The sequence below is a fragment of the Quercus lobata genome, chromosome 4, assembly GCF_001633185.2.
Source record: "Quercus lobata isolate SW786 chromosome 4, ValleyOak3.0 Primary Assembly, whole genome shotgun sequence".
In the NCBI taxonomy this organism is placed as follows: Eukaryota; Viridiplantae; Streptophyta; class Magnoliopsida; order Fagales; family Fagaceae; genus Quercus; species Quercus lobata.
Window position 1 is genome coordinate 4,017,627 of NC_044907.1, and position 11,436 is coordinate 4,029,062.

Consider the following 11,436-nt stretch of genomic DNA (forward strand, 5'->3'; position numbering starts at 1 on the left):
TTTGCGAGCTTGAACTAGTAAGGGTTGTATTAAAGGCATTTTCCTGCCCGGAGTATCATTAAAGGCAGACTTAGATCTAATGTCCATGCACAAAGTAGTTGTTGCAGAGGAAAAAAGTATGTATGAGGAAGTAAGCACATCTTTTATTAAGACGAATGAACAGTACAATGTACAATGAAAAGCTGAAACGAGCTCACATTAGAGCTAACTACGTAAGTAAAAGAAAAATACAAGAGGGTGAAGGTGAAGCCGAGGAGATATCTCAGATGAGAGGTTGGCTACTGCTTCGAGGCTTTATTCCTCCTCAAAGCCTTTGCACGCCCATAACTCAGGCAGCAAAAGAACCCGACTCGAGTCTTGCGCCGCCGAAGGAAAGGTGCAGGGAGCCGGAGGTTGAGGAGCCTTCACCAAAAATCTGCCTACAAAGAGGCAGATGCGCTGACGGCGGAGAATCTTTCTTCTGACACACCAAAATTCTGGCATGAACAGAACCTGCTTCGGATTTTGACTGAAAGAAGGAGAAATACCCTTTCCCCGTTGACGAAGCGGAGTACTCCCTTGAATTTACGCTTCCTTTGCCCGTAACTCACTACCCTGAGTCTCAGGAGGACACGGCGCCTCCATGGTGGAGAAAGCTCTTTTTCCCCTACTCTCGCCTCAAACATGATAAACTCAGGAAGTAAACTGAAGGACCTGCGTTCAAGCAAGACAACTTTCACTCCTATTTATTCAAAAAGTTAAAGTAGTGGCATTTAAATGCACGCAACATCCCAAGGAACGCTACGGACAAAATGCCTCCGGCTCGATTTCCCACGCCATCTGCAGTATTAAAGGGGCCTCGTGAAAGCACACCTCGAACACTGGGACGCCAGAAAGTACCGCGTGACCAAAGACCAAGGAAATGCCTCTAAGTCTGTGGGCTTAGTTAATTCGCGTCTCAGGCCCGTTCTACATGGAGGCCCACGAACTAAAGCCCATGCCAGGGAATAACTGTTGCCAAGGGCAACCTCCTGCTCGGAAACTTGTGAGATACCTGAGGAAAGACCAGGTGCGTAAAAAAGGGGCATAAAGTTCTGGACAGAACCAAGGCCTTGTATGGTCCTCGGACTCAAGCCTATGGGGAAACCAAGTACAAAAATTTTAATTATTACAAGTTCTGGACAGAACCAAGGCCTTGTATGGTCCTCGGACTCAAGCCTATGGGGAAACCAAGTACAAAAATTTTAATTATTACAAGTTCTGGACAGAACCAAGGCCTTGTATGGTCCTCGGACTCAAGCCTATGGGGAAACCAAGTACAAAAATTTTAATTATTACTAGTTCTGGGCAGAACCAAGGCGAGGTACTTTCCTCGGACCCAAGCCTACGGGGAAACCGACTGATCGGATAAAAAAAAAAAAGGAGGGATTTGGACTTCGCAATATGGGCTACTGGATAAAAAGGTCAGGTCATTTCATCCACGGCTCAAACACCCTAAAGGGTTAGGCCCAACGAAGGAGCAAGGAAGGGGTGGAACGCCCCAGTATACAACGACCTAAGAGGTCTGTTCATCTAGTGGGTGGTATGTTTTTAAACGGCTACTCCTCACACGGCATCAAGCCTTCGTTTCCCTCCTCGGCTAGCAGGGGGTAAGTATTACTTTTTACTGGTCTGCCTTATTATGCCGAGCACTTCTATTGAAATTGTGGCAACACCTTTTTGTTATTAAGTATTTTGGTCTTAGTCGTCAGTGATTTAGATGCGATATTATTGAGCCGAACAGCATTTGCAAATTTATAAAAACAAAGACAAAACACGCAAAATGAAATAGAAACAATTTTTATTAATATAAGAAATTATTACAATGCACAAAAAGGGGCTTCAATGAGCCTATACAAAAGAGGGGCTGCCGAAGCGGCCTTAACATCCACAATACAGATAAGCAAACGATCAAGCGCCTTTTCAGACTCGTCTTCAAAGTTTTCTCCAATCTCTGCCTCATTGCTGCTCGTACTAAGAGAGGAACTCACTTCAAAAAGAAAATGGATGAAGAAGGAAATAGTAAGGAAGAAATCAATGAAGAAGATGGAGGAGATGAATGAAGAAGATGGAGGACATGAGTAAGGAAGGAGGAGAAGAAGAGAGAAGAGATAAAAAGAAAGAAAAGGAGCAAAAGAGGGAAAAGAGAAAGCACCAGAACGGAACTGGTGCTGGGAAGACTATAAGAAGAAGGCGGGGGAGGGCACCAGGGAGCAAAAGAGGGAGAAGCAGAAGCACTTAGCCCCTGCCTCAGCCCTGACTCCTAACACGCTGGTGCCATATTAGGTACGCTCGTGAGGAGCCGGGTGGTGCTGGTCTTGGTTGTTCTCGACTCAGTCACGCCGAGAATTCGACATGACGAACCCTTGTTTCGGATTTTGGCTAAAAGAGAGGCGAGACAGATCTTAAGTCTGCGCCACCCTTGCCCTGACCGAGCCATTTCAAGTTTTGTCAGAATGTGGTGTTTTGAGGAGGAGTGTGATTCCTTCATCATTTGTTATGGAGGTCGTATGCGGATATGGTAACAAACGGGCTAAGAAGACGCTAAAGGAGGATGCGGATTTCAGATTTCAGGAGGAAGGAGAGGAGTCTGTACGAAAGTCACTGCCTCTTGCTTGCCTTCTTATAGGAAGGGCAAACGGGTGGAATTAAATGCCTTTAGAGTTTCCAAAAGGATCTGAAGTGAAAAGAGGCGTCCGTTCCGTTTCCCCACCTTATCAGATGAGCCGCCGGACATAAATGTGCCTCGTGAAGGGAATTCATTTAAGGGCGCGTCTGGGACATTCAAGCGGCAGGAGTGGATCACGAGCGGATTAAACGGAATCCCTTGAAAACCGGCTGACTTCCTGGGAAACCGCTCACATAAATGCGGGGTCAAACTGAATGAGCCATATTGAGGGCCCGGGTTTGCCAAAACCCTCCTTTCCAACCCGGAAGTCGGACAGAAGGGTTTTGAGGGGCTATTGTGGGGCCCGACAATTCGTGGACCAGACCCATTTGCCCTTAGAGATTCTGAAGGCCCAATCCGAGGAGAGCTGTGGCCCAAACTCTACAATGCTGAGCACGAAATAATTTTTGGGAGGCAGCCGAGGACAGTTTAGTCCTCGGCATATCCATAATCCCACCGGAACAAAGGGGTAAAACTGGCGTAGGGGCGAATTTGTAAGATCCAAAATACCTTGGGGAAGTTATCCTTACTACCCTTCAAGATAAGACCCAGCGCCTGACAGAGCCGTACTCTGCAGCTTTATCAAACCATCCCCAACAATTCCAGGATTGGACTGATGGGACAAATGTCAGTATTTGTAAAGATTGACCCTACACGTGGACGAAGGACAACGAATGCAAGCCAGTATAAAATAAGGAAGTAAGTGAAGCCTAAGAGGAGGCCATTCCATCTCCCAGAAAAAGAAAAGGTGACAGGGGGGAGAACGTCTCAGCAACACCGGACTTCACTGAAGAAGTCCATCAATGGGTAACCGGAGTGAGACCCTAATGGTCCTCGGATCAACTCCGAGGAGTCCCATCCCTTTGACTACGATGTCTTAGGGCTTAAATGTTCAAGCCCAATTCCTTTTTCTGCATGAATTCCTCTAAACTCGAGTCCGGAACACCACCCAGTGACCAGCGGCCAGCTTTTCAAGCTCACTCTCTACAAATCATATTGTGAGGGACCTTTATTGTGTGAGCCCAAAAATGTTAGTGGGCCGCAAAGGAATCGTGTCCCTACAACACTCTATCAATAAAATTTATTAAATCCTAATAATTTTTTTTATAATTTAAGAATCTAGATTTTATCATATCAGTATTTCACTAACAATTCTCTTAAAATAATTAAAAGAAATGATATGTCGAAAAGAAATTATATGTCTACAATATTTTTATAATATTTTTACAATAAACCCTAAGTGTTACTGGTAGTTATTGTTGGGACAAAAAAGTAATCTTAATGTTAAGTTCAAATTTAAACCAATAACAACTAACTATTTATGATTTGTTATGAAAATGTTATAAAAATGTTGTAAAGTAATATTGTAAACAAAACAATTAAGATTATTTTTAAAGGAATGCTGACATGACAAATTCTAAATTATTAAATCATTAAAAAATGTCTAAGATTTAAGGAAATCTAGAGGATCAGAATCCTCTCTCTCTCTCTTTATATATATATGATAAATTTTAGTTACAAAATTGGTTTTAATTTAAAACTACAACCTTACTCAATATCTTTTTATTAGAGATGAATTTTGACAAATCCACTATTGGATTACATTTTTTTCTTATAATCTCAATACTTGCAAAATTTCTAGAAAAATATAGATTAATAATTATGTCATCAATAAATTTTTTAAATGACAAGTTTTTGTAGTTTAAAATTATGCATAAAATATAAATTTATAGATTATATAGTAAATAATATCCGATTGATATAAAATTTGACATGTATATTAAAAGAGTAAAGAACATGCAATTGAACAGTTAAATTTTTAAAATATATAATAATTTTTATTTTATTGATTAAAATTATAACCTAATGATACAACTAATTTTATAGTTAATATTTAATTATTTAATGTCCACAAAAGAGTTTGTGTATAATTATATATGTACATTAAATATTAATTATATGCCAACTTTTTTTCGTCTTATTTAAAAAGCAAATAAAAAATTCTTGCTTTAATAGTTATTGTGTATAGCGTTTGAAAAGGTCTAAATCAACGCTAGTCTTTGAAACTTGATCGCCCTTTAATGATACAAAATGAGCAATGTTAATTTTAAGACCAAAACTTCTTTTACATGCAAGTTGTAATGGGAATAATATGATTAACAAATCAGTTGCTATAAATTCAACTACTATCTTGGTACAACAAAGGTTTGCTTCGGATGACATTTTCCTTTTGGAGAAAATTTTTAAACCAGAAAGCAGAGCTTTTCAGGTATCTTGTCAACCCATTTTTGTAATCTACATAAGTGATGCCAAATCGAAGAGTATAACCAGATTCCCATTCAAAGTTATCAAGAAATGACCACGCAAAGTATCCTCTCACATCAACCCCAGCCCTGCCAAACCAAATCGTTAATATATATCTTAGAACTATTGAAACACACAATTATGATATTTTAGGGTGGTAAAATGTAATATATATATATATATATATATATTCTATCAGTTTCCAATATGAGAATAAGAGCATTGCTTTTGATTAAAAAAAAAAAAAAAGAGTTGGGAGTGTTAGCATGTCTTAATCTTATCTTTACATATTGCCAAAGTTACCATTAATAAAAGTTTTCAGCATATGAATTTAGGTCTAATTAAGTTACATATTATTTTTTAAATTTGTTTATTTTACTTTTATGGGGAACTTTGACTCACATGGGTCCCTAGTTTTGGGAGGTATGATACCCATTACAGAGTTACCGTTCTATGTGACATGTGATTATAATAAAGTTACCATCATGGATGACCTTATTACTGCATGTTTGAAAGTTACAATGTGATGTGACTGAACCAACCATCATATCTGTGGTAAACACTATTTTAATTGAACTTATCATAGTTTAAGATAAAAAAAATAAAAATAAAATATTAGAAAATAAGTTAATGCTCAGTGTAATGTGACTTACTAATGAATGTGACAAAATTACTATAAAGTGAAATCACGTTATTAGTAGAGAAACCATATCTAAAAACACATGGGTATTATAGAATTTCCTTAATCACACATATATAATATACCCAATATTAGGGTTCAAGTAATAGCTCAATCATCATAATGGCACAATTTATGGTATCCTTTGCATGTGGTTCGAACTCCACAATTCCTTCACACACACTATATGCAAAGTCACTCACCTTATAGCCTTCAAGAGATTTGATAGATGACAATGGTAGTATTTTATCCTCAAGCTATCGTTGAGAGCCTTTTGAATTGACAATGAGTCATTATCATCAACTCCTGAATAGTATAAATGTATACATGTATTTGATTTAAAATCAGATAACTATTTTCAATTAAATTGAAGGATGAAGATAGTTTCGTACCATTTTCGGTAATGTAAATAGGTGGATTATTATATTTTTTCTTTACGTATAGCATAAGTTCTCGAATTCCTCTTGGATAAACGAACAACCAATCAGCAGCGGTCTACAAAACCATTATTTATATAGTTTTCTTAGCATATACAAGGGATAAAATACTATTATATTCAAACATTGGGTGAGAATGAGAGAGATTACTGGTTGACCAACAGGAATGCCATCCTTCTCCGCTGTGGCATTGAATAGAGTGACTACATGAGTGTTAGAAAAAAAATATAAGGAAAATGAAAAAGTGACTACCAATTTAACAACAAAAGACTTACAGTTTGAGGGGACAATGAATATAATTTATGTCATTTCAACAAAATAAATACCTAGAATACTTTTTGATGACTAATGATCAATTTTTAAAAAAAAATTTATACATATTCTTTGCATCACCCAATATATAAATCAAGGTTATGGATTTTGAGCTTAACTAGTCAAATTTACGTTGCTATCTGTTGTGTAACTTAGGTTGACGCTACTAGAAGATGTAGAGTCATCAGCATATCTTGCAGTATAGTAATTTACTCCAAGGAAATCCAAAGAACCTTTTAACATCTTGGATTGCGATTCAGTAAATATAGGTAGTCGAGTTCCCACCAAAACTCGCATGATCTCAGGATAGTCACCAAAAATAATTGGATCAACAAACCTACACAAATAATAGAAATAATAACAAGTCTCCTTATAAGGGTTTGATACAATTATGTTGAGACAATACCTTAACTACTTAATCTAAAATCTTAAGATTGTGACTTGTCACAAAATTAACTTATCGTAGTTACGCTTAGAATGCTTACGTTGTTGTTGTTCGTTTTGCTGAATAGCTTAGAATGCTTCTCTTAACTAACTTTACTTCAAGCCAAAAATACTTGCCTTTTGCAAATATGTTTGCAGACAAATGCGTTTATTTATTAGGAATTATTGAGTCTAGTATAAAATTAAGTCATAAAACTTACCATCCAAACCTAAAATCAAGACCTCTAAAGGCAGCCTTGATGCTAGCAACTGTTTGGTATTTAGGCAAATTCCAAAAACTTTGTACTGAAATGCCAATTTCTCCCATTTGAGATTCCTACAAAAATCAAATTCAGATTATGAAAGAAAACTTTTGCAATATTCTGAACCTTCTTTTTAACTTATTAAGAATATACATGAAGCACAGTAGATTATCTCATTTTTGCTTAAGAAGGATTAGGATAGTTTTCTAGGTACTAATAGCACAAATAAACCAAGGCTAGTATTCTTTGTAATCTAAAGCACAACCTAGTATTGCTAAACACAATGTCTGTCTCACACACACATGGCTCATTAATTAGTGAGTCATAAATTGACATATCCTCTTTAAATTGATAATTGCTAAAAGCACATACCTGATACTTTTCCTTGTATAATTTCACAGCAGTTGCATGAGAAAGTAGTAAATTATGTCCCACTATATAGGGTTCTATCCCAGAGTTCCCATATGTGCAATTTCCGATATAGTTAGAACATCGACTAGGTGCTTCAATTCCTGTTACGTAGCCCCCAATGGAAAATGTATTTGGCTCGTTAATTGTGACCCAATACTTTACTCTATCACCAAATTTTTTGAAACAGACATCCACGTAGTTCCGATAATCATCCCTAATTATAGGCATTTATGGATTGTTGATTAATCAGATTGCATATATACTAATTTCATAATAGATTTAATGTGTGCTTCAAAACTTACACTATGTTTTGGCTCAAGAATCCACCATACTCCTCTTCAAGGGCTTGTGGAACATCCCAATGGAATAGAGTTATAAAAGGTTTTAAACCTGATTAATAAATTATATAGTCAATATTAGGAAGAGACCTAAATTGGAAAAAAATAAATAAAAAAAATAATTATGATTAGCTTTATGAGAAGCATCTGAGAGGGAGGGAAATTTCACCTTGAGACAATAGCTCATTTATGAGGTTATTGTAGAATGTGATTCCTTTTTGGTTCACTCCCCCACTGATTTTTCCCTCTGAGGACAAAATTAAGCTTTATAAATAGGATTATATGTTACTTTGAATACATTACCAAATAAAGATATTTTTTCCCCAAAAAATTACATGTTTTTGTAGGTTCTTAGTAAAAAAAAATGACAAAGGTTGAGTTAAGCAATGCTCTTACTAGGTAGTATTCTGGCCCATGAGATAGAGAACCTAAAGAAGTCTAAACCAATTTCTTTCATCAAAGCTATGTCCCCCTGAAACATTTTTCAGTCTTTTCATTAGTTTAATGCATAAAAGAAAAGCCAAAGTTTCAACTGCAATATAGTGGATGTGGAGTATATAGGTATATAATCTTTTTTTTAATTTCTTTTTGATGTGTAAGAAATAGGGATGGCAATGGGGCAGGACAGGAAAATTTTCTTGCCTCATCCCACCTCTTAGGGCCCAGCGAAGCCTCACTCTACCCTGTAAAACTCTACTTCTTGTTAATTTGCCCCACAACTATTACAATTTTTTTAATAAAACATGTTTCCTTAATAAAAATATACTTGAAATTACAACTAAATTTATCTTATCAAATCAAACTAATATTTAGCAAAAAACTGATAAATATTATCCAAGTGTTTAATAAAACAATATCACAACAAAACCTAAAATCTCATAGTATAATACATAACAAAATAGAGGTAGAGAGTCACATTGCGTAGAATAAAATAAGTTAATATTGATATGTTTGTTTAAATAATAGGGTTTTAGGGTATAAAAATTTACAATTAAAACTTTTATTAACGCAGGGCAGGGTGGGAACAAGGTGGGGCGAGGCAGGTCTAAAAAGTCTAAACCCATCCCGCCCTGCTCTATAGTACAGGACTAAAGTCTTGCCCCATCCCCACCCCACCACCTTTGTGGGGTAGGAAAATCCGTATGGGGCGAAGCGGGGCGGGGCCGGGCAAAATTAAAGAAACCAATAAAATACAATAACATGAATTAACCATACCTTAAAATGATAGTAAAAATCATCAGCTATATCTCCGGTGGTATGGTCTGCAATTTTTTCTGTAACGACACCATAAATTTCTCAAAAAATTGTCTCTAATGAGTTAGGTGATACACTTAAAAAAAATATTATGCATCAAACTATAGAATACAAAGAATAAAAAAGCGAATTTTATTTTAATTACAAAAAGTTTTATGTCACATATGTTGATCACCCATTTGATTATAAAATGCGCTATACTAAGTGCATGAGTATGACAGCCCATTTTCTTAGCCAGGGAAGACCCTACAAGATTACAAATAAAAGGAGAAATTTGTAATTAAAGTTTAAACAATAATTAACAAGAATCCATATTTTCGTAAAAACTTCGTGTACTATACTCTTATGTATAGATGTAAGGTTCATTTTATGTAAGAACAATGTCTAATACACTCGGTAAAAATAATTTTACCTTAATATATAGGATGCGTTTGCATTATTCTAATATTTATTTATTTATTGACTATAAAAGTTCACTGGCCCAAAGGTCAATACATCCTATCTTTGGGAGGATTAGGTTCTTTCCTTTCTCATTACCCCCAATTTGAAGGATTTCAATCTAGCAAAAAATCAATTGTAGTAAAATTAGATGATGAAGCTGATTTACTGAAAGAAATCTTCTTTGGTCTTTGGAGCTCATTGTCTATTTACCTAAAAGCCAAAATTTAAATCCAAAACAAAGCACTATGCAGCCTTTGGAGGACCCCAATTTCTGTCCTTGACACATACTAGCTAGTCGAAGTTAGCTTGTTGTAATTTCTGATGCATTTTTAGGTTAGTCTGCAGAACTAGTTGCTGATTGTTTTGGTTTTGTTACTAAATTTGTATATTCTCTTGATTGAATAGTAACAAAACAAGTATAATTTGAATAATGTTGCGCTCCACACCAATTGACGTGTGGTCTTTACTTTCATTTTTATGGACTAAGTAGTTATATATTAGATACATATGAGGAGAGTTTTAGATAAGTACAATACATTCAGTTACAAATGAGATAGGAGTAATCCTTGCAAACTTCCATCTGATCTAGTCTTATCACTTTCATTTGGGTTGCTTATCTTGATAGGATCCTTAAGCATATAGAATTGCTTATTCACATAAAAGTGTGTGTGTGTGTGTGTGTGTGTGTGTGTGTGTGTGTTTGTAAGAGAGAGAGAGAGAGAGAGAGAGAGAGAGAGAGACCTGGATGTTCTCTAGTGAAAGTGTCCCATATGCTAGGTCCTTTTCCATGTTGAAATGCAGCCCCTTCATACTTCCAATTGACATTAAGAGAACCCCAAACATAATATAAGAACATAGGGAATTAGTGTAGAAAGCATGTAAATATTAGTGTTAATTCATTGACATATGTACCTGGTAAGCACTTGAGGCCCCTCCAAATATGAAACCAGCTGGAAAATCTCTCCGACTAAGACTTTCAGTGCAAGCGAAAAAATAGACCACAAAAAGCAGCACATACAAAAAGAGATGGTGATGATGATGAATTACTTCCATGACTGACTTTCTCCAACTCCCCACGAATGTTTCCATGTCTGACTTTCTCCAATGTTAATTGAAGGCAAAGAGATGAAAAATGAGATAAAAAGTAAAAGAAGAAACTAGAAGTAAGAGCTTTTAATTAAACAAGGTGTGGATGTAAGACTTCAAGATATGTGGTGGGTGGAGTATCAACGTGTAAAGGGTGGATATGTGATGGGAAATAAATATCAAGTGGGCAGTGACTTTTTGTTATTTGAAAAAGGCAAGAATAACTAAAATACTTCGTGCAATGAGCTAGAGTTGAGCTGTCTAATATATAAATTAAAGTTAAGGTTTAATATTTTACTGCTATTTAATTTAACTTTTTAGTTAAAATATTAGTTATAAAATTATTTATATATTTATATTTATAATTATTAATTAATTATTTATAACGTCATTAGATCAACTATTGGATTGATTTTGGTCCAACCATAAAATTGAGAATCACTTTTTATTTCGATTTTTTAACCGTACCGATTTTTAAAAATGTAAATTCCATTACAATCCATGTGTTTATGATTTTTTTTTTTTTTGTATTCTTAATTTTTTTTTTCTTAACCCACTTGTGGACAAGTCACAAGTGGAGTAAGGAAAATAAAATATTAATTAATACTTAATATACATGGTAAGGACCCAATTTGCAACGACCACAAAATGATATTGGGCTCGCACGTAAAAAAGCCCAAACAATATAATTTGTAGAACGTGGGTGTTCAAGAACTAGATTAACCTCTCTAGAAGTAAAAAGATCCAACCTCACGTTTATAGATGGATCAGAGTTGATATAACAATCGGTTTTTCTTTGAAA

At 35.6% G+C, this 11,436-nt stretch overlaps 1 protein-coding gene across 4 annotated transcripts; it reads right to left on the reverse strand.

The window, feature by feature from the left end:
• Positions 1 to 4,745: 4,745 nt before the first annotated feature.
• LOC115987474 (beta-glucosidase 17-like) lies at positions 4,746 to 10,703 on the reverse strand. 4 transcript variants are annotated; one of them, XM_031111032.1, is made up of 13 exons: positions 10,461 to 10,703; positions 10,290 to 10,359; positions 9,069 to 9,127; positions 8,250 to 8,325; positions 8,023 to 8,100; positions 7,818 to 7,905; positions 7,477 to 7,729; positions 7,063 to 7,178; positions 6,652 to 6,755; positions 6,257 to 6,288; positions 6,062 to 6,164; positions 5,873 to 5,975; positions 4,746 to 5,079 (listed from the first exon to the last, which is right to left on the reverse strand). In XM_031111032.1, the coding sequence occupies exons 1-13, from the start codon at positions 10,635 to 10,637 to the stop codon at positions 4,866 to 4,868; spliced, it is 1,473 nt and encodes a 490-aa protein (XP_030966892.1). In that variant the 5' UTR covers positions 10,638 to 10,703; the 3' UTR covers positions 4,746 to 4,865. The 4 variants fall into 4 exon arrangements, with proteins under 4 accessions (XP_030966892.1, XP_030966890.1, XP_030966889.1 ...); XM_031111030.1 differs by having other exon boundaries at positions 6,257 to 6,309; XM_031111029.1 differs by having other exon boundaries at positions 6,538 to 6,755.
• Positions 10,704 to 11,436: the final 733 nt, after the last annotated feature.